General features: G+C 41.5%; 1 protein-coding gene across 1 annotated transcript in view; it reads right to left on the bottom strand.

Annotated features, from left to right (window-relative positions):
* The window catches only part of SMARCA1 (SNF2 related chromatin remodeling ATPase 1), a 777,971-nt gene that overhangs the window by 422,419 nt on the left and 330,962 nt on the right, over positions 1-24,590 (bottom strand). Inside the window, exon 26 of the mRNA XM_081565725.1 lies at positions 9,160-9,265. Within this exon, the coding sequence (XP_081421851.1) occupies positions 9,227-9,265 (39 nt within the window). The 3' untranslated portion in view covers positions 9,160-9,226. The remainder of the gene's footprint in view (positions 1-9,159; positions 9,266-24,590) is intronic.

Raw genomic sequence — 24,590 nt, 5'->3', positions numbered from 1 at the left:
TGCCGGAGATCCTGGTTGGATTCCTGGGTCAGGAAGATCCACTGGAGAAGGGATAGGCTCCCCACTCCAGTACAGCAGACTCCTGGAGAAGTTTGTACTTCCTGAAGTACCAAAGTTCATAGTATTTTGCTTAAAAAAAAAAGTGAACACACCCCATCTGTTCACTCATATACTCCACACTTGTTTTGTTGTTGTTCAGTCATGTCCTACTCTTTGCAACCCCACACTTGTTTGGCGGGCTTTTTTTTTTCCAGAATATTGTGCCTGTAAAGCTGCTTTTTCTGGACTGTGTGAAGGGAATCACTTCCCCTCTCATTCCAGTTTCCTCACTTTGCTCATTGCATGGCCAGCTTGGGGTCTTCTGTTTGGTTCCCCATGTTTGTGAAGAAGGACAGCATGACCTCTGGGGCAGGAGGACCCTTGGAGTGAAGAAAGTCGTTAGCAAATCAATCCTAAAGTGATTTATTTCCAAGCAGTAGATAGCAAGGAGGCAGTGTATATTTATCATTTGGACAAGGCCTTAATAAAGATAAATTCAGAGTTTGAGTTCCTCTAAGGAAGTGGCTTTAACTTCCGACATATGCCAAAAATGCACGTCACAGCTAATTAGGTGGTATTCGCATATGCCTTGTAAGTGGGTATTGTTAGGCAGCAGAGGAATAATGTGTTTGTCTGCACTGAGATGTGCCATTGATGGTCTGAAAATTCAAGGGGCTTTCAGACCAACGTCAAGAGTTAAATCCAAGGAGAGCCCCAAAACTAATAATGAATGTGTGTTTGTTAGAAGTCTCTGTCAAGACTTTCTTTAGCTACAGCATGAAGGGCAAGTGAAGAGAATGCCAGTTATGTTCATGTGATAAATAAAAACATGATTGCTGAGCTTTATCTTTAGTGTCTCCTGTCTGCATGTGGAGGATCCCTGCATTTACCAAAAACAAAGGGGGTTAAAGAATGGACTCTACTCTCCAAATAATCTCAGAAACACTGGTACTTCAGGGTCTCTGCTTTGAGAGCTAGGACCTGAACTAGGAGAAGGCCAGGAGGGCTCCTAAGCACAAGATTTTAGGTAACTCTCACTCTCAGGGTCTGGCAAGAACAGGGTTATATTTGTCAAGTGAGCACCTCCTTAAATTTTCCTCCCTAGGGACCTGACATGCCTCACCATAGTCCCAACCCTGTTAGGAACATTTTTATTCTCATGATGCTATAAGGTCTCACCAAGGATGGGGAAAGGCTAAAACATGTAGAATACTTACAAAATCCTGTACAATAATATGCAATAACTTATCAAGACACGACATGCAGATAATATTGTAAACCCTTACATCACCAGAGTAGGGAAAGTGAGGGGTCAGGAAAAATGAGTAGCATGTCTGAATATTCCTTTTTCAATTCCAAAGCCTACTAATGGAATTAAGGGCTAAAAAGGTACTGCCAAGGAGCAGGCAAGCCTTGCAGGTGACAAGTGAGGACCCCACACTGAAGTTCTATGCTTTGTGATTGCTGCCGTCAATTGTATCAGTGGGGTAAGAGAGACTAAAACTCATTTCTTCAACTAGGCTAAGAATCTCTAAGATCTTGACAACGTGAATCATTTGCCTGTGAAATCTTTTTGCATAGAGCCCCAAAGGGAAACTTCAGTCCTGTCTCATGTACAGCAATTTCCAGGTAGAGGGTTCATCCTGCCTGCAAGAGAAGCAAGACAGGAGACCCCAGGTATTATTTTGCCACATGTGGTTCGAGTGAGATTATGAAATGGCCTCAGTCTTAAAACCCCAGCCTACCTCATGCCCTCTCTCTTCTTCTACTCCAACCCTCGAGGCCCAGAACGTGAGTACATATGTCAGGGTTGAGAAAAGAACAAGCTAACATGGTGCCAAGCTGAGAAGGGTCATTCTCATCCAGTCTTAACTGGCACCCAGCTTGAGACTTTCCAAATGAAAGATCACTGAGTGCTTCCAGGTGGAAAAACTGCCAGTTCAACAAAATTTATCACACTGGCTTGTGAGGCCCTGTGGGCATGGGCATGTGCACACGTGAGCGCATGCACACACACACATGAAAAACAAATGAAAACAACCCACTCTTGTTACAGAGAGACTCTCTGGAAATGAATTCTAAACACAGGTATTAGCATTTCCTTTGAAATGGTCACAGCACAGGGAGGGGAAAAGTCCTTAATAAAATATGGTCTCAATTTGCTGAATTCCACTTAGCTCAGCTCTCTGGCAGCTTCTCCCTGGGTTTGGCTGGGCTACATGGGCGTGGGGGCTTCCAATAAAGCATTTCCAAACAAGCGATTGCACTAAGCATAGTCCAGAACTTGGCGCAACCAGTGCTGCTTTTTGAAAGTTTATGCTCAACATTCTGAATTACTTGACACTGCTCATCAATTATTCAAATATTTATTAAGTACTTCTAAATGTACAAGATTATTCTTGGTGCTGGAGGGGGGCATGGTGAGAAAGATGCCAATGAGATCCCAAGTCTACTATGAGAGTTAACTGTCTAGTAAGGAAGTTAAGATAGACACAGGAATAGCTAGTATGAAGCAGGAAAAGTTAATCCCACAGATGGGGAACAGAAAATAGGTTTGAACCTCCATACTCAAAGCATATTCTGCTTACCAGTGCATGGGCATCACTGAGGAGCTTGTTAGCAGTGCAGACTCTCAGGCCCTGCTCTGATTCAGACTCATTTTTTTCCCCTACCTTTTGCGATCTTAAATCTTTTTATCATAATCTACAATGTTGTTAGTTTCAAGTACACAGCTAAGTGATTCAGTTATATATACATTCTTTCAGATTCTTTTCCATTATAGGTTATTACAAGATAATGAGCACAGTTCCCTTATTTATCTATTATATATAGTAGTGTATATGCTAAAACCAAGACTTATAGTTTAACAAGAACCATAGGAGATTCTGATACACTTGACAGTCAGAAGCCCCAGGCTAGAGTAGTTCAAAAGAGAAATGGTTTTCAGCTGAGGGGCTCAAGAAAAATCTGAAGGAGACAGCATGTGAGTCAGATTTCAACAATGTGACAAGCTTCTGCTGGCCACCAAAATTTGCCCTCCATTTCTTCCACATGTGTGGCTAGACTACATTGCCTAGCCTCTCTTGGAGTGTGTGGCTAATTTCTGATGGAATCTGAGAAGTGGCATGTACCATTTCCAGGCCTTCACCTTGAGAGAGTGGGCATGGCTTATTCACTTTCCTCTTCCTCCAGCTAGATCCTAGATGTGTGTGTGGGGGGGGGCAGCCTCGACCACTCAAATGAGAATCACATCTTAGGGAATGCTAGAGCAGTAACTTGTTGAATTGACAACTTGTAAAGAAGCCTAAATTCTGGAATGAAGATGCAAAGCAGAGCCACTATCGTTCTGAAACACAAAAGAACTTTCACATGGGAGAAAAGTGAACTTCTGAATTTTTAAAGCCATTTTACTCTATGGTCACTTTTTTTTAAATGGGGGCGGAGGGAGGAGGCCCTCTGTTTACCCAAACAAATGCAGATGCATAAAATGCAGATGGAGAAAGGTGGTAAAAAGAATATTATTGGAGATTGAAGGAGCAGCCGAAGTAGACACAGGGGTATGCATGAATGTGCATGGAGAGTTCAAGGAATCACAATAGTTAGGCTGGGTGGAGCATATGGTATGTGAAGTCATAATAGCAAATAGAGTTGAAAAGGTAAATTTTAAATTCAGATTATGGGATCTGGCATTCCAGGCCAGTGGTAACAGGGAGCCATTGCAGACCTAACAAAGGAAAGCATAATGTTTGGGTGAGATTATGCTGGCAATAGTGTGTGTGATAACTTGACGTGGGGAGACAAGAGAGGAAGACCAGTTAAGCTTTTGCAATAGTCCAGCTGAAGAATGGCAGTAAGAACCTCAATGAGGTTAACTGTAGTACAAATATAGTGATGACAGCAGCTCTTCTCAATTTAGGTATTCCTCCCAAAAATATCTGATAAGCTTTGCACTCCTAGAGGCTGAACTAATGATAGAGTATCTAGTGTAGGGTAAAATTAGCTGTCCCAAATTACATAGAAAAATAGTAAATCATCATAGATCTTTGAGCATGCACTTGAGGGGGGAAAAAGGAAAAAATTTAGGATAGGGGAAAATTTTTCAAAACTAGTGTACAATATTTGGAACTGTATCCAAATATATTTGTTTATTATCTGCATTTCTAGAATTTAAACTAAAACTGGATTTTTGTAAATGAATTATTGTCTCCCCAGTGAGCTTATTTCTGAGTTGTGTCCTCTTTGACTTATTGTCCACAGTAAACACCTAACATGTGACCTTTAGTTTCTTCACCCCAGACTATTATACAGCCAAAGGCATGGGAAACATTTCAATAAACTCTTCACTAAAGCCAAGTGGATTGTTTGTAGTTTAAAAGTGCTCTTGTAATTTGGCTTTTCAGAAAATTTAGAGGTCATATATGAGTTATGCCTTAAAGCATGGCCCAGCCATACTAAACAATAAATGAGTTTAATGATAAATATACTCCAAGTTGGTGACTGGTTAGAATCCCGGGATTAAAACAGGATATAACTGAAGCACTCCTGAGGGTGTGAGCACACAAATATTGAACTTGAAAATTACAGGCTTCGACAGTGTAGAGTGTGCTAAAGAAGTTGATTGAAATCAATTACCCTCCTGAAAATTGGGAGATATTCAGAGAACAATTAGGAGGAATCCAATCCATATTCATTAATACAGAGTGGGTCCCCAAATGACAGAGATATCTGCTGTGATTAACAAAGAAGTTAAAAAAAAGAGATAGCTTCATAAGAAACAGGCGTGGGAAAGGCTTACAGAACACAATAGACAGTAACATTCTTAAATTCTATTAGAAAGAAGCTTCAATCTAGTTCATGATGAAATATATTTATTAGTAACAGGAGCCAAAGTGAGGGGGCTTTGATTCAGGTGTGTTACCCAACACAGAGAAGAAGTGATGAAGACTCGTTTGCCCTTGCCCATGGCTTATTTGATAACTTGATAATAATCCATATGGTAGGTCAGGCTTCAAACATAGGCAGAGGAGGGAGGCTTTGACATTAAGAAGGAATCCAGAGCTCTGGGTTCCAAAACAAAGACCTTTCACCATTGCTGAGGATCCCTGAGGGGCTCATCAACCCCCACATAAAATGATGATAATATCTGTCCTGCCAACCTCACAACAAAGGTATTTAATAATCAAATGTGACTGTATGGAAGTTGATCATTACTGCACACTGCAAGGAATTGGTTACTGTTTCACTACTTTGTTCATAATAGCAGCTGACTATGTGCCAGGTCCTGTGCTAAGCACTGAGCATTCATTAACAACTTACTCTTCATAACTACCCTATGGCAACGGGTTCCATTATTATCCCATTTTACAGGTAATGAAACTGAGCCTCAGAGAATTTAACATACAAAATGACACAGCTAGTAAATGGTAACACCATCATGTGAGGCCAAGCTGTTTGATTACAGAGCCTATTCTGTAATCCAGGGGTCCCCAACCTCTGGGCATGGACTGGTACCTCCTGTCAGATAAGAGGTGGTATTAGATTAGAAGTGTACAATAAATGTAATGTGCTTAAATCATCCCCAAACCATCCCCCCTCCCCTGGTCCATGAAAAAAATTGTTTTCCATGAAACCCATCCTCAGTGCCAGGAAGGTTGGGGACCACTGCAACCACTGGGTTGCAAAACCTCTTGACATTAATACCTGATATTTGCATATTATTTTGCCTCTTCCAGGCTGTTATTCCTCTGATGAGCTCCTTCTGCAATTCATACGTTATCATCTACTTTCAAATACCTTCTCATTTAATCAATACCACAGTCCTATGAAATAGGGAAATCATTCCCTGTATCATGGAAGGGAAACCAGACTCAAGGGAAAGTGACTTGACCAAGGTCACACCACTGGTAAATGTTAAGTGTTCTTGACAATACACTGAAGCTGCCCTACCAATTTGGTTTCCTGGGTACTTGGAGATCAGGAAATGTTTCCTCAGTCATCCAATGTGAGTCTTCTATTCCTTGGAAATATCTTTTTTTAAAAAAATTTTATCTAAATTGCATAAAATTTAGAAATAGCAAGACTCATGAGGTGTCAGAGCATAAGACAAGCACAGCTAAAAACTAGAGTCTGGGCCAAGCTCTACAGAGGTGCCATGATGGGGACTCCGACCATCCAAATACATTCACCAATGACAATCCTAGAAGCAGGATGAGGATCTAAGCCACTTTTGATAGACTGCATCTCTAAGCCTTTCAAGGGTAAATCCAAGGGTAAATCCATAGATAAGCATGATTCATGAGTATGTTCGGTACGGCTTACAAAAAGGACTCATTTGTAGAGATTTTAACTGCAAAGAGTAACTTGTTTGAATGCAAAATTCAACATCAGTCAATGTCTAAAGGTCAGTATTAGGTGACCTGTCCTCTGCAGATTTCAAGTCAACCCTGAATCTCAGCCATCAATATATCCCCCCTTCCCGCCCCCAAAGGCAAATGAAGTACACCCGAAAGGCAGAGGACTCTTGCTCGGGGCATTCCTCTTCTTTTCGCAGCTCTCCAGCTGCCCAGGGCCCTCCTGCTGCCTTCCATTGCCGAGTACCATCTGCTGTTGATCTCCCTGTAGAATCTCCCGTCTCTCACCTACACTTTCCTGTCTAAGTGACCCCTTTCCTTAGGGTAACACATGGGACTGCAAGTGCCTCTGAGAAATTAATTACAACTAATTTGTTAATGGCTGAAAAGGAGTTTTGTTATTCAGCCCCACATCTATCCCACTCTAGAAAACAGGAGACAGCATGGTTCAGTAAAGGAAAAGAAAGTGTTGGTCACTCAGTCGTGTCTGACTCTTTGCGACCCCATGGACTGTAGGCTGCCAGGCTCCTCCGTCCATGGGATTCTCCAGGCAAGAATACTGGAGTGGGTAGCCATTTCCTTCTCCAGTTAGTAGAGGAAAGGTGGCCTCAAAATCCACCAGACTGAAAGCCAGGACAATAGGGTCCTAGTTCAAGGTCTCTGTGCCTGAGCTGTGTGGTTTATTTCCTTTGGCATCAGTTTAATTATGACTAGAACCTGTTACCTGTTCATGGAGAACCAGCATGCCCTGCATGCTTCTGGGATCTATCCAAGCTCCGCCCAAAGTGAAGAGGACTTAGGTCAGATTTTTGCATGTTTTTCTACAGAATAGGACTGGTTTTACCTATGCTTATACACATTGGAAGGACTGATGTTGAAGCTGAAATTCCAATACTTTGGCCACCTGATGCGAAGAACTGACTCATTTGAAAACACCCTGAAGCTGGGAAAGATTGAAGGCTGGAGGAGAAGGGGATGACAGAGGATGAGATGGTTGGATGGCATCACCGACTCAATGGACATGAGCTTGAGTAAACTCTGGGAGTTGGTGATGGACAGGCAGGCCTGGCATGCTGCAGTCCCTGGGGTCACAAAGAGTTGGACACGACTGAGTGACTGAACTGAATATACATTTCACTGCTCTCCAGGAAAAGCTCTCTCTTCTTCAATCAAGTCTGACTCTATAGTCAAAGATGATGGAAAGAGACTGTTCAAAGCATTCTTAAGAGTATTTTATTTTTTGGTCCAATCTTAGAGTTGGAAACACCAAGGTTTAGGACTTGGTTCTCTAGGACAGCAGGAAATCATGGAAGCCTTCTGAGCAGAGAAGTGACATAAATCGGGTGGCATTTGGAACACTAAACACTTAAATGATCACTCTATGGGATAACGCCAATGCCAAGAGCCTTACCACATCCCCAAATCCATAAAATAACCCTATGAGCCAGGTATTTTTGCCCACATTCAGAAGTAAATTGAGACACACATTGGTTACAATCATGTTATAGAACTTGTTGAAAGCCACACAACTATTAAATGATGAATCCAGGATACAACCCAGGTCAGTCTGATCTCTTTTACCACTATACTAAGCAAGAAGTCCACTTGCCTGTTGAGATTTAGACTCAAGGAGCATCAGGAAGGAAAGAAAATGCCTCTATCCCATCTCACCCCTATCTCCAGCCACTTCTAACTGCTGAAAATTTCATATAGAGATTTATCCCCACTAACTGAGTTCACTTCTATGCAGTGGCTCTTGGGGCTGCCATCAGTCATTCCTCTTTTATGAAGGAGCAGTTCTCCATGCTCTCATAGGACAGGATTTTATAGATAGGACAGAAGAAAGATTGTGGGCTCTGGGAATCTAGGAGGGAAGGGAAAAGGAAGGAAGAAACATCATGGGGATAAGGAGGAGGAAATAGGCCAGGAAGGGAGTGAAGATGAGGAACTACCATAGACCAATTTTCCTGACTTCGTAATTTTGCCAGGGGTTGGTTTATATATCACAGAAAGTGAGCTGAGCAATGTTCCTTCTGAACCGGAATTAAAAGAGAAAGAATGTTTCTCAATATTCCAACCCGTCAAACTAGTTCAAAGATTCCATTTTACTACTAACAGAAACTGATCCAACCGGCCAAGAAGATGGATTTCTCAAAACTGTTGCCTTGGCTAACTGCATCTCTACGTCTGTTGTCATTCTTCCTCATACCTCGCTCCTGACTCATATATACCACCTTCAACTTCTGAGCAGATTAGGGCCAAGTGTGGCTGCCCTCCTGACTTTGTGCATTTCTTCAGAAAAGCAGTGAGCACTTCTGGTCGTAAGTAGAAGTGGCAGCCATGAGGATGAGAGAGTCAGAGAGCCGCCTCACCTATTTAGTGCAGCCAGGCTCAAATAACCTGTGAGATGGATCTTAAGAGATCTCAGCTGAGCACAGACCCTCACAAGGTAAGGAAATGACGAGAAGAGAGTCAGCAGCATCCAAAGAAAAGACTCCGAGCTCATTCATCAAAGAGGTGAGACCTCGATGCAGAAAAGACTCTATGGCTGCTATGACTCGCTTCAGTGGCTGGACCTTATGCACACACTGGCCTCCAGCAGATTTGTGTAAAATTTCCCTCTTACTATTGTAAATTCAAAAATCTTTTTACCTCTATTTGTCAAGCAGGCACTGGGAGAGGCATGAGATCAGAGATGAAGTAAACACAATCCCCAGTCACTCCACCTTAGCTGCCATTCACTACTCCATACATCTGTTACTGGACTCACCATTTCCTTGCAAGCCAGAAGGGAAGATCCTTGAGGACTGGGAATATCCTTGTTTCTCGAGTGCCTATTATAATGCCTGGTCCATCGCAGAAGCTCGATGTGTGATCTGGAAGAACAAACCCAACTCCGTAAGTGATCAGATTCTTTTACTTTAGGCTTTGTATTCAATTGCTTTTGCCTAGTATTAGGTCAAGCAGGCATGAAACTGAGCAGGGCCCTGTAGGGCCCTTCTGGGCACAAAAGCCTTTCTGGGTCCCCCGTTTTTCATTTGCAGGTAATAGGCTTCATTCAGCCTCCTAGGCCTTCCCTGAGTTCCAAAGAGCATATTCAAACAGCTGCTCATCAGGAAAGGGAGGGGATTCAGAAACAAAGGAGGAGCAGTCAAGAAACAATACTGCAGCCATAGGACAAGTTCCCCATTTCTCTGGAAAGGATATACAAAACAGTATCTTTGAGTTTTTCTGCAGGAACTAAAGGCATCCACCCAGGTGGACGCAGTAACTCCACCCTGTTACCTCATCACCAGTCAGTCAGAAGAAAGCCACGCACCTTGCAGCCCTTACCCCAAATTTTGCCTATAAAAACTTGTCCGCTGCCCCAAACCACCCAAGAGTTTGGGGGGTTTTGCACACAAACCACCTACTCTCCTAACTCGGCCCTGCAATAAACCTTTCTCTGCTCCAAATTCTGGCATTTCAATTCAGCCTCACTGTGCAGCAGACACTCGAACTGGCTTTTACTAACAGGCAAGCAAGTTAAGCACTAAAGGGATGTGGCCTTTAGCTTAAAAAATACACCATTTTGGTGAACCTGACCTTCCACTCTGGAGCATAAAATACATTTGTTTAGTTCAAGGCAACATCTCAACCAGGCCCAAGTTCAAACAGGTGCTGGACGAACAAATCCCTTTGGGGGCTGGCCAGCAACAAAACATTTGTAAGACCTATTGTATTTTGACCTTACCTCCAGCCCGCACCCACCCCACTCTTGGTAGTACAAAAGAAACTAACGTCCAAACCCGGGCAGGATGATTCTTTAGTCCACCATCTTCTCATTTGCTGTCTTTCCCAAACAAAGTCGCTATTCCTTGCCCTAACACCCCGTCTCTTGATTTATCAGCCTGTCATGGGGTGAGCAGTACAAGTTCAGACGAAGTAACAAATATAGGTGGCAAACAAACAGGGATTATAAATAAAGCGAATCTGACTTTTATGCTAACCCTGATTCTCAAGTCATATGGATCTTCAAAGACCCATAGCTGCAAAGGCTTTCATTTTGACTCCTCTCTGTTAACAAAGCATAAACATACTCAGAAAGCACCTTCAATTTTTAGGAATGCTTTTATACCCTAAAAAATAAATAAATAAATGTAGTTGACCTTTTAAGTAAGTTTGACAAACCTGGTCTTCCTAGAGCCAGGAAGCCTGCAGCAGCAGCTTCTTCCAGCCCCTTTTTCACAAAGCAACTTCCCAGATTTAAAACCTCCCCCCACCCCAGGAGGAAAACACGTTCCCTCCCAGTAATCCTGGCGTGAACCCACAGCTGCTCTGCCTATTGTTAGGCACCAAAGCAAAGCAATCAGACTTTCTTTGTATCAGCTGAAAAAAAAATAAAAAATCTCACACATCCACGCCTAACTGCCTCACACCTGTGCTAACAAAGGTGTCAGCAGCTCTGAGCATCCTGTGACTAAATCTGGAAAATTGTCTACTTCAAGCAAAGTGACGCTCAGTAAGCTTCAAACCTCTCTGCCGGCTACATACAATTTGGAATACACATATGTGTTCCTTTTTCCTAGTAACCTTTCAAGCCTAAGCTCTACTCAGTATAAGACTTCCAGATCACGGCTACAGGCAGAGAGCTCAGATCTAGAACTTCAGTGGTCAGTCTGCAAATTGGCCCATGGGACCTTCGTAAGTGCAGAGAGACTTCAAGAAACAATCTCACTCCATAAGCCGACTCTGTTTCAAAAAAATAATAGCAACAATTTATTGCATGCTTGGGCTTCCCAGGTGGCGCTAGTGGTAAAGAATCCACCTGTCAATGCAGGAGACGCAAGAGAAGCAGGTTCAATCCCTGGATTGGCAAGTTCCTCAGGAGGCGAAAATGGCAACCCACTCCGGTATTCTTGCCTGGAAAATTTCATGGACAGAGGAGCAGGCTACAGTCCACAGGATCACAAAGAGTCAGACACAACTGAGCACACACACAGAGGGTGTGTTCTAACTTCTAATGTTTCGACATGCCAGACAGTGTTTTAACCATTATCTCAGTTTTAACAGGTAAGGGAACTGAGGCATAGATCTGCTAAGTAACCTGCTAAAGTTTTCATAGCCAACAGATGTGAACCCAATTAACTCCACATGTTTTTATAAATTTATTAACTCACTCTTAACAGGATGAAAATACTTATGTTAAGCCAATTATAATTTGCTGAGTTTAAATCAACATGGCCTTTAAATTGGTAGCATTTTTATTTATTTACCTTTGCCATAGACTCCAAATTCTGTGTGAGCAATCATCAGTGTTGTGGAATCCAGAGTCACAAAACACACCTCAGAGGACACTCAAAACAATGGAGTACAGTTTATTACACCAGCGGGTCCAAGGGGAATCATTTCCCAACAAGGACCCTGATGCTTCTGAGAGGCCCAGTTTTATACCCCCCCACTACATGACTGGTTACATGTTAGCAACCTCTTTGTTGTATATGATTGAGTTTTACAACAAGCAGGTGCTAGGAGAACAAACAATTAAGGTTAAAGGTGGGAGGGGAACAATGCTTAACAAGCGGGGGATGTCTCCATGGTTAATCTAACAGGGGCAGCCTGACCTCAACTACAATCTGTGTTTGCCATCTCTAGGGAGGGAAGTCTCCACAAGACCTGGTTTTCACTAGCAACAGTTTTCTTCCTCTTGGTCAGGGTTCAGGCCCAGTTCACATCCTGTCTTTAAGATGGATGACAGGCTTCAAGATGGAGTCTCTCCTGCTTTCCTCACACTGGCCTCAACATCAGGAATCATTTCAACTCTCTTCATCCCTGCCTATCAAAATCCTATACACCTTCAAGATCCAATTCAAATACCCCCTCCACTCTAAACCTTTTTCTAGTCACTTATCTAGATACACTCTCTTCTTCCTCATATTTCTCCTCTGGGAAACTAGCTTTTAGTAGATATTTTTGGTCCAGCTCTTAGTAAACATTGGGGTGATTATTTTATCCTCACGATCTACTCAACCATAAATTCCTTAGAGGCAGAATTGAGCCAAACTCAACTCTGAATTCTTCATAGAGCCTAACACAGTGCCTTGCAATAGTAGCTCCAAATATATCTTTATTGAATTGAATTTTCAGTTGAGAACTACATTTACATCTTGCTGGGTAACAAATAAGTGACAATACTGAAAGATATGGGAAAACAATGTCAAGTGGAAGAGATGTCGGAATTGTCCCAGCGTAAGAAATAAGCCAGAAGGAAATATGTGTAAGTACCACAAGTCTACATGGTAAAGGAAGCTGAAGAGTGTGAACTATTTGCATGAGAATGTGCCAGGATGCAAACCACAAGGTTATAAAAAGAACAACTATTATTTGCTAATATCCTGATCACAGGGTCAAGGGAACAATAGGAATCTGGCATAAGTCACAATGATCAAATATAAAGTCAAAAAGAATCAACTAATGGAAAGCAGATAGTCAAAACCATACAGAAATTCTAAATACCTAATGCAATATAATAAGTGATCAGCTGGTTTAACGTCAAATTATTTCAGTAGAATTTGGGGCAAAGAGTGTAATTTTCAAAGAGTTACCGTTACTGACTAGCTCTTCCGAGATACAAGAGGAGTAGCTTCATTTTCTAATATGCTAACAATTTTTTTGGATCAATCAGATTTTCACATCCCATTGATCATCCTATTTTTTTTTTTTTGGACTATCCCTCACTGAATATTCAGCAGACCAGAGAATCCAACTTACACCTAGATCCTTTTTTTAATGCTTAGAAACCTTGTCAAAATCCTGTGATAAAGAGGGCATTGTCTAGTCAGAGGGAAGGTTCACATTTGGAACAAAGCTTCGTGAAAGGACCTGATTCAGAATTATAGTCCCTAGCCCATTTCTTATATTAATAGTTGGGATCTGCCCAAACTCTCAATCAGTTGTTTCCATATGGCAGCTCATGGAACTGTGCCAGTCTGTGATAGAGTTTACCCCTGCTGGGGATGAAGTGAAAACAAAAACAAAGATAGCAAAGACTTAATTTAATTATGTTTTTGCTTTTAGTTTTTGATTTGCCTATTTTTCAATTTTATTTTTCACAGAGACTAAGTTAGTTCTATTAATTTAATGTAGTCAACTGAATTGGCTGTTTTTCTTTTAATACTCTAGCCTTCATGCTTGCTTGTTTTTAAACTGCCTTTTTTTTTCATAAAATAACAATAATAGTAGTTGGTAATTGTGTGTGTGTGTGTGTGTGTGTGCGCGCTCCTGCATGGCAAAATAAATTTCTGGCAATTTAATATTAGTCTTCCAGGTATGTATCTACATTTATCCCAATGACACACAGACACACAATTTTATTTTGAACTGGCCTGGGCCTCTGCTTAGAAAGATATTGATAACTTTAATAAAGGTATGGAAGGATTAGTGCAAATCAATTCCAATTAACAGCTAAACTCAGCAGACTTACCTACTGGTGGTAGGTAGGCATCTTCTTTGAGTACAAAGGTAGTAAATTTTATTTAGTTTAGTTCCACAATTGATTTCTTATCAGAGTCTGTCATAGGGAAATCTATGAATTAATATTATTAAGCTTACATTATTAAGACGCATTACTTATAATCATTTCCATTTAATGTGTAGAGCATCTAAATTGTGCTTCTGAATCTTCTAAAGAGAGATGCATTCATATATTTACCCTTGAATCAGGCACTCCCATATTGCAGCATATTTGTATTTATAGATTTTTTTTTCCTTGGAACTCAGCCTCACAGACACTTCAGTGCAGGCTCTCGCCATCCTTTTGCAGCTTCCTGGTGGAGATGACATTTGCTCAGCTAGAGAATAGACACTTTCTGGCTGAGTTGCTCATCACACTGATACCCCAAGGCCTCGCTGATTTGCTGTCAGAGGACTCCAGCTGTTTAGCTGTCGTGATGTGTCTTTCATAGGAAAAGACATTTCCTGGAACATCAACAGCTTGTTAAGGACCAGGGAATGCAGGGGAGAAAACTTGAAATTTTGGAGGAACAGAGTGATTTGAACTTGGCGGAGGCATGAAGATGAAACAGACAAAGGAATGATCGGGAGAATTTTCCCCCATCTGTGTCGGAAAGACTCATTTTCAGAGCTAACCTTACAATTTGTGATGAGCGACCCTCCACAGCTTAGAAGGTCAAGTGTTGGTAGAAGAAACAGTTGTGACTGTTACTCACCCTAGGGATGAACAGATTAGATGAGGATATAAAAATTCATCAAAGAAGCTGAAAAACTCATGAAATGGTCAGCACCATCACTTCAGTCTGCTTTTCCTTGTTCCTTGATTCCTGAAAATCAAGGACAAAGAATACTTTCGGGCATATTTATGAGACCCAGAGAGAAAAAACCTGACCAAGGATCCCTGGATCCTAAAGGTCCCTTTGGGAAACAGAGTTGGTAGCCAGAACACGCAGGAGGGAGGAGCCAACACAGGGCTAACGAGGCCGTGCTTGCCAATCTGAAGCCCAGGTGGGCCAATTAGCTCTACTTTCTTCCATGGCCATAGACTGACCCCTGAACTCTGGCCAGTCATCTCATAGTTCTGTGCCATTGGTCACAGGGGTCACTGAGAGAAGGTGGTTGCCTCAGTGAAACTAGCAGAGACATGGCTTCAATTATCACCTCTATGAATGAGGAGCAACACAACACTTTGGGGCATCAAGCTCAATTTAATAGACTGCAGGAGGAAATGGCAACCTACTCCAGTATTCTTGCCTGGGAAATCCCACGGACAGAGGAGCCTGGTGGGCTACAGTCCATGGGGTCACAAAGAGTCTGACATGACTGAGCGACTAAATGGCAGCAGCAGCAGGAGTCCTGTTACCTGTCCTTTCCACCCTCACAGCTCTTCTCATTCTATGTTGTCTTTGTTATCATGCCTATTTGTTTTCCCACTAAGCTGTGGGCTCTTGGAGAACAGAAATTGTGTCTTACTCAACTCTATAACCCTGGAGCCTCACTCAGTGTTGACACATAGTAAGTGCTCAATAAATCTTTGCTTGTCAAATGAATGATGGAATACGAAGAGTTTCAGGGTTCCCAACCATTATTTGCAACAACTCTCTGGGTCATCAATCTATAGGATTCGTGTGTGTGTGTGTGTGTGTGTGTACACACCAAAAAGGAAATGAATGTAATTCACTCTGAAAATTTTAATGGATCAAAGTCTTACCTATGCAAAAATATTTCCTATGTACCAAGGGACAGATGTGGATAATAACAAAATTACTTTGTCAGCAAAGGTCCATCTAGTCAAGCCTATGGTTTTTCCAGTAGTCATGTATGGATGTGAGAGTTGGACTATAAAGAAAGCTGAGCGCTGAAGAATTGATGCTTTTGAACTGTGGTGTTGGAGAAGACTCTTGAGAGTCCCTTGGACTGCAAGGAGATCCAACCAGTCCATCCTAAAGGAGATCAGTCCTGGGTGTTCATTGGAAGGAATGATGTTGAAGCTGAAACTTCAATACTTTGGCCACCTGATGCAAAGAGCTGACTCATTTCAAAAGACCCTGATGCTGGGAAAGATTGAAGGCAGGAGAAGAAGGGGATGACAGAGGATGAGATGGTTGGATGGCATCACTGACTCAATGGACATGAGTTTGGGTAAACTCCGGGAGTTGGTGATGGACAGGGAGGCTTGGCGTGCTGTGGTTCATGGGGTCGCAAAGAGTCGGACACGACTGAGCGACTGAACTGAACCAGGGTAATATCATCAGCCTCTAAAGGTTGCTGGCCAGTGGCCTAACCCTAGCTCATGCAACCCCATATGCAACAAAACAAATCTTTTTGAATAAAAAAGTCATAATATACATTCACAACGTTGATATTTGGTCTCAAGTATCAGTTGGTGAAATGCCGGTAGCTACCTCATTTGGTATTCCTCCTCCTATTAGCATGTCCATTTTGCAGACAGAGAAAAACTGAAAGAGTGTTCATGTAATTTTCCCAGTCACTTGCTATAAGTGCCAGAGAGCCAGGCTTCAAACCCAGGTCTTGTTTCTTTCCAAAATTTTTATTTGGAAAAATTTGTTTAAATATATAAAATTTGGAGGAGTGTGAAAACCATATACTCACCACCTAAATTCTGTTATTAACGTTTTTCTATACTTGCTTCATCCATCTATCCATCCCTCTATTCATCAATAAATCCATCTTAATTTTGGTGCATGTCAGAGTAATTGCAGACATCAATATACTTCAACCTACATGCTATATGATTATAGCATGCATATCATCAACTAGCATTTAATATTTGTTTGCACATCTTTCTAAAATGTACTTATGAAATGCACAAATCTTACATGTATAAATGCTGGGTCCTAACAAATGCACACACCTTTAGTTACCCAAATCCTTATGAAGATTTATAACATTACCATTGCCTCTAGAAAGTTCCCTCATGCCACTTCCCAGTCAATTCTACCTTCATCCTCAGAGGCAACCACTGTTCTTATATTCTTCCACCATGTTTAGTTTTTCCTGTTCTGTGTATATAAATGGAATCATAAGGTATGTACTCTTTTGTGTAACAATTTGTCCATGTCATTTTTGTTAATCAGTATTTTGTTCCATTTTATTCTCAGGTGGTTGGTTATAGATATACCCCAGTTTATTTATCTGTTCTCTTGTTAGTGAATACTATTTCCTCTTTCTGACTATTATAAATACTGCTGCTATGAACTTTTGTGTGCAAGTCTTTGTATGGACATATATTTTCATGTCTCGCTTCCTTGATGGCTCAGATGGTAAAGAATCAGCCTGCAGTGCAGAAGAAACAGGAGACATGGGTTTGATCCCTGGGTCGAGAAGATCCCCTAGAGAAGGAAATGGCAACCCACTCCAATATTCTTGCCTGGAGAATTCCATGGACCGAGGAGACTGGCAGGCTATAGTCCATGGGGTCACAAGGAGTTGGACATAACTGAATGACTAACACTTTCACTTTCACTTTCTTAGGTACATATCTAGGAATGGAATTGAATGGTCATAGGGTATGTATATTTTTAGTTTTATAAGTCCCAGACCCCCTTCCCAAACTGGTTGTATCATTTTAATAACCCCACCAACAATGTTTGCCACTTCCAATTTCTCCACATCTTCACTAACACTTTGGCTTTGTCACTCTTTTAAATTTTAGTCATAGTGGTGGATATGTGATAATATCTAATTGTCCAACTCAGATATTTCTATTTCAAAATGAATGTTTTTACACCCTCACTACACAGATGTATGTAGGTATATAAAAAAAAATAACCAGATATTCACAATATAAGACACAATATGAGAAGTGCAATATAAACAAAGTACCAAAACATCACAGAAGAGGGAGTTAAAACTTCCAACTGAGATGTTCAATCGGTTTTCATGATAAATGATATTTATGTATTCATTAAAAAATATTAAGAACCTATTAAGTACTGGTAGGTATGTGTATATGTATATATAAAATAGTGTGTGTATATACATACACCAGTAATGAGAATGCTGCTGCTACTGCTTCTAAGTCGCCTTAGTCGTGTCTGACTCTGTGCGACCCCCTAGACGGCAGCCCACCAGGCTCCGCTGTCCCTGGGGTTCTCCAGGCAAGAACACTGGAGTGGGTTGTCATTTCCTTCCCCAATGCATGAAAGTGAAAAGTGAAAGTGAAGTCACTCAGCCTTAGCGACCCCATGGACTGCAGCCTACCAGGCTCCTCCGTCCATGGGATTTTCCAGGCTAGAGTACTGGAGTGGGTTGCCATTGCCTTCTCCACAGTAATGAGCATAATAATAACCAAACTACAAAGGTCCCTGTCATCATGGAATATAAATTCTATTGGGGTGAGGGGACACAGTAACCAAACAAATAAGTAAAATGCATTTCAGATGGTGATATGACACAGGGTAAAATAATTTGGGGTGGGAGGGTAGGAAGGACTGAGAACAGGTGGTTATTTTATATAAGATGGTCAAGGCATTTGAGATAGACATTGAAGATTTATTGGGATTTAGTGTGAAGGAGGTAAGTGGAGGAACCTGAAGTAGGGTGGAGGTGTGCCACAGAAAGCATTGACTATTGGAAAGGACAAAGGCTAAGCAATGTATGCCAGGAACCTCCGGTCCATCTTGGAGCACCAGGGGAGAAGAAGCCGGAAAAAGACTGGGGAGGACCGTTTATGTATCCTGCATCTATTTCAGCAGGCAACAGGGAGCTAAAGAATGGGTTTGAGCAAGAAAAGATCTCATCATCATCTGAAACTAATTACATATGTCAATTCTAGCTTAGTAAAAAAGAAAAATAACTCAATCACAACCACACTATAGTAAAATTGAATTTGTAGCATTCTATTTAGTTGAGTAAACATTTTGCAGTATCTGTTATGTGCTTCATAGAGAGGACTGTAGGAGAGAGAAACTAAAGACTGTGGTGGGGAGTAGGGGGAGTCATGAATCATCTGCTATCATTGTCCATGCTTAGAGCAATGAACACCTTAACTAAGGCTGTGGAAATGGTAATTGAAAGATGGAAAACATTGAGGAAGCAGAATTGAGAGCCCTGGTGACTGGATGTGCTGATGGGAAGGGTGGTAATCCCTCTTCTGTTTATAGCATATAGCCACCTTCCAGTAGCAGCAAATGTAATATTTGCAGTAGTTCCCATATAGAAGGGGGCTTGCCTCTTATAGAATTGGGTCTTTTTCCATTGCCTTTGCTAGAGCATGGCCCTCGAGCCACTACTCTAGAGTAACTGTGTCTATTTGAACCTGTGTGCTTCTATGCAGTATCACTGGAATCACAATCACTTAGGTCATGGAATCCAAGTGTATGGAAAATGCTCACTGGGATTTTCGCACATGGTTTAAAAAGGTGGTTGGGTTTCCCAGGTGGTTCAGCGGTAAAGAATCCACCTGCCAATGCAGGAGATGCAGGTTCTATCCCTGGGTCAGGAAGATCCCTGGAGAAGCAAATGGTAACCCACTCCAGTATTCTTGCCTGGGAAATCCCATGGACAGAGAGCCTGGTGGGCTTCAGTCCATGGGGTCCCAAGAGTCGGACAGGATTTAGCAACTGAACAACAACAAAAAGGTGGTTATTTGCAAGGATAGCAAAAGGAAATACCAAGGAACATTGCCACCACCACCATCAAAAATCCTTCTGCTGACTTGTCAAATGCCTGACAATTTCAGCATTCAGTGAGAGAATTCAGCAACAAACAATTAACATTTAGGCCCTTTTGGAATCATGAGCATTGAAATTATATGGATACATTTTTGCTTGAGAGAAGCAAGAGATTGGCACAGGCATGGGTTCATGTATGTGGTTCCTCAATTACACTTTTTGATTGAGTAGAATTAGGCCCAGGACTCTTTAGGTAAAGTAAAGATGGGTTGTGGGGATATTAACACAGTCTACAACAGCAAACAAGCCCAGATAGAGCTCCAGTTTATGGGTATCTGGGTACCTGTGTCAGTCACTCAAGGCTACAAATGAATGGGAGAATGGGCTACTAGAACACAATCTTAGCAAGATATCTTCTTCAAATATTTTCCTTTCATCCAAATGCTGGGGTATGGAAAGTCTGAAAGGGTAGGAGTCACTGTTGCTCAGTCATTAAGTCATGTCCAACTCTGGCCTAACTAATAAAGCTTTATTTGCAATAAATCAAAGCTCTGAAACTTAAAAATGCCAGTGTCATAACTTAGGTTCCTGGCCCAGGACACCTGACCATCCTCTGCATGCATCTCAAATATTTCCTCCATCAAGGCCCTCCACTCTCTCAGAATGTGATACTTAACAGAATCACTAAGGGGCACCTCCGTGCTCAGCTCTCATTCAGCATCTGGTGCATTCACGTCAGTGTACTCAGTGAACGCCGGCTACTTGGCTAAAGAGGCTGCAGGCTTTCTGCGCAGTGTGGAGAGGGTAGATCTCAACTCATCAAACGTCAGAGTAATGAACAGGGGAACTGAAGCGAAGTGAAGCCAATGATCAGCAACAGCAGGAGCTACTAAAAAGCCATTGACCATCGTTTACACTGCTCACTTTAAAGAGCCACTGAACAAAAGGGCCTTTGTGAAGTATAGGACAAAAGGTAGCACCTGGACAGAGTGCGCATTGGATCCATGTGTGTTGAGTAGTAAAAAAGTCAGAAAAGTAGCATGAGGCCAGGTAGAAGTGCCCAGTGACCAGAGATAGATATTTGCTTTTTGGGGGAAAAAAAAAATCCTGTGTCTCCCCCTGCATTATGTAGCATCTGGATTTTCTTTTAAATTCATGAAACTATCTTCTGTTCCTTTATTACTACTTAAGTGGTTTATCTGTTTCCAGGCGATCTGACTGTGGGTGTACCTGTTGGTGACTATAGCATAATTTCTTGTAATCCAAAGAATAAGCCTAGTTTATATGGGAGACCCACTGATTAGGACCCTATACACGTAGAATTGATGATGACTTAATGGTGATTACTGTAAACAAGCTAGAGGGCTACTTAATCTAGTCAAAGAAATATTCAGCTAACCATTTATGGAAAACCCAACAACTCGTGTTTAAACTTTTAAGTGGCTCTTCTAAGGACCCATATCCCAGGCAACAGAAGATTAAAATGCTTCACTAATTCAGACTGGTCTGTGCTCAACATCTCTATCATTGGTTCCCAGTCACTGATGATATATCTTGGCCTATGAAATATGGAGAGTGATTTGGCTACACAGGTATACCTAATGTTAAATGGTCCCTGAAAAGCTTGGAATTTGAGCTGAGAGATGAAAAGCCCTAAGAGACCATCTTAAACATAGAGAGTTCTCTGAATTCAACCAAGGATATTTTCATGAGCTTAAAAAAAAAAGAATCTTTATCCACTCCAGTTAAACTCTATCACTCTGCACACAGTCACTTGTTAAATCCCACTAGGATCTGCTCTACCTTGGGAAAAAAATTCTTTCAGGTCTCTAGAGACAAAAAAGAATGAACCAAGTAGCTTCTCAAATGAAGTGGACACTTCAGGTGGTTTATTTTTCCATTTATGGAGACAGAAGCCTTTCCTAAGAACTCTCACAGAAGTCTTTAAAACATATTCCTGAGGGGAGAGGGAGAGAAGGAAAGAGAGACAGAGAGAGAGGCTGAGATTAAGGAAGATCTGGGTGGGACTTCCCTGGTGGTCCAGTGGCTAAGACTCCACACTTCCAGTGCAGTGGGCCTGAGTTCAATCCCTGGTCAGGAAACTAGGTCTCATGCTGCAACTAAAGAATCTGCATGCTGCAATGAAGAAAAGATCCCACACACCACAGTCAAGACATGGTGCAGCCAAATAAATAAATAAATATTTTTAAAAAGAAGATCTGGGAGTCAAGACCAAAAAATGAAGCCTAGAAATCTCAGCCCCTGCTTGCCAAAGTGTACCTAGGTTGAGATTAGCAGAACTAGGGAATTCTCTCTCTTAAAGGTAATCCATTAAATCATCATATCCCAGATGAGGTTGAAAATGATGAAATAGTTGGGAAGAAAAAAGAACAGAGTCTGTCTCTAAATAACCAACAATGGCTTTAGTTTCAAAAATAATAAGAGGAGCAGTCATAGCAATCCAGGGACAATAAGCAAGTAAGAATAAAAGGCTAAAACTGAATGGAATATTTTCCCTTACTGTGGAGTATGGAGAGAGAAACTGGACAGGCCCAATCTGAATGCTAAGGAAGAGAGCACAAGCAAAGTCTCTGCCTTTATATTTCCTTTCCAACCCACCTTGCTTTTAGCACCTCAGAGAAAAGAAGAGACATATACATAGCAGGGAAAGTGCTGTATTTTTTGATAATGAAATGACAGTCAGGAGACCTAGCCTCTAGTCCAGCTCTGTCCTTTCCTGGCTGTGTGATCCTGGACATTTCACTAAACGTCTCATGACTCCAGTTATCTGGTGTGTAAAATAAGAACCTTAGTTTAATTGTGTATACAATGCAATGGTGTAAAATATTTTGAAGCTCCTTAAATATTACAAAAATATTACATGATATTATTGCTTTAATAGTCTATGATTCAGTGATCCTATGTACCCAAGAAATAATTTCCAGACCACAGAGATTCAGCTGAAGGGAGCATGTACATGTGTGTGTGCACACAGAGGAAAGGGTAGGGGAAGAGCCAAAGAAAGAAATAATTCATTATGAGCACATGAGAAAACCAACCAGAAGAAAATAGATGGTTTAAAAACAAACTGATGCCTAGTTACTTGTATTTACCCTAAACAAGGCTGCAACCTGCATGGGTCACAGTCTAAAAAGTCTTTCTTGGACACGCACATAGATTTTCAACACAATCCCGCCTCAAAGTCATGCAAAGGAAATTCTCCAGTGAGCTTTTAAATCTCCATTAGCTGCTACATTGAAAACAAAGGTTAGATGAACTACATGGTGGGGAATAAACCAACAATCTACTTCTATACCATATTTACACTGTATCAGAATGTGATAGGCATCTTGCTTTGCTATTGGCAAGATAAGTATGATGTTTAGAAGGCAAAGAACAAATCAATACTCAGAAGAGGGGTTGGCAAACATTTTCTACAAAAAATAGATAGTAAATATTTTAGGCTTTACAGACCAACCTAGATAGCATATTAAAAAGCAGAGACATTACTTTGTCAAAAAAAGTCCATCTAGTCAAGGCTATGGTTTTTCCAGTAGTCATGTATGGATGTGAGAGTTGGACTATAAAGAAAGCTAAGCGCAGAAGAACTGATGCTTTTGAACTGTGGTGTTGGAAAAGACTCTTGAGAGTCCCTTGGACTGCAAGGAGATCCAACCAGTCCATCCTAAAGGAGATCAGTCCTGGGTGTTCATTGGAAGGACTGATGTTGAAGCTGAAACTCCAATACTTTGGCCACCTCATGAGAAGAGTTGACACATTGGAAAAGACCCTGATGCTGGGAAGGATTGGGGGCAGGAGGAGAAGGGGACGACAGAGGATGAGATGGCTGGATGGCATCACCGACTTGATGGACATGAGTTTGGGTAAACTCCAGGAGTTGGTGATAGACAGGGAGGCCTGGCATGCTGCAATTCATGGGGTTGCAAGGAGTCGGCCACGACTGAGCGACTGAACTGAACTTACAGGTCATATGCTGCCTCTGTCACATCTTCTTTGAGTTTGTTTGTTGTTTTATACAATTGTTTCAAAACCTCAGTAGAAAAACAGGCTGTAGGCTGGATTTGACCTCCAGACAGTAGTTTGCCAAGCCCTGCCCTAGAAGAATTCTAAGCAATCAAGCAGTTATAGTAGTGAGACCACAAATCTACCAATTGTTTAAGTGGCCAAAGTTAACTGGACTTAGAGCAGGTAAATCTATCAAGCTATGTTGCAAAAGAACTGTGGAAGAATGTATAAGCTAGGCAATACATTGAGGCCCTTAGAAAATAGCCATAGCATGTCTTCAAAGTATTACTCCTGATCTTATTTACAGCTAGGATCTGAACCCAGACAGACTGACTCCAGAGTACTGTCACATATTCTGGAATAGCACACAGTGAATGACTTCATGGACACATCTCACGTTTTAGATTAACAAGGGGTTCCTTTTTCTGTAAATCAACTGCTATTTTTCACTGATTTACAATGAAAATTTCAGATGGACTGTCAAGATGTACTTGTTCTTAACAAATTAGTCTTAAGCTTCACTGCCTCCTTCCCTCTTGCCCCCATCTTCTCTGCCAAGTACCTAATGATCTATAAACAAACACAAATACAAAAGGCAGCCCAATATTTATTTATTTTTATTAAATTAATTAATTTATTTTAATTGGAGGCTAATTACTTTACAATATTGTAGTGGTTTTTGCCAAACGTCAACATGAATCAGCCATGGGCACACGTGTGTTCCCCATTCAGAACCCCCTCCCACCTCCTTCTCCATCCCATCCCCCAGGGTCATCTCAGTGCACCAGCCCTGAGCACCCTGTTTCATGCATCAAACCTGGAGTGGCGATCTATTTCACAAATGATAATATACACATTTCAACGCTACCCTCTCAAATCATCCCACCCTCGCCTTCTCCCACAGAGTCCAAAAGACTGTTCTTTACATCTGTGTCTCTTTTGCTGTCTTGCATATAGGGTCATTGTTACCATCTTTCTAAATTCCATATATATGTGTTTTTCTTTCTGACTTACTTCACTCTGTATTATAGGCTCCATTTTCATCACC

The sequence above is a fragment of the Giraffa tippelskirchi genome, chromosome X, assembly GCF_054371585.1.
Source record: "Giraffa tippelskirchi isolate mGirTip1 chromosome X, T2T-mGirTip1v1.2.pri, whole genome shotgun sequence".
Classification (NCBI taxonomy): Eukaryota; Metazoa; Chordata; class Mammalia; order Artiodactyla; family Giraffidae; genus Giraffa; species Giraffa tippelskirchi.
The sequence above is the reverse complement of the archived record's forward strand: the minus strand, read 5'-3'. Positions and strand labels throughout refer to the sequence as shown.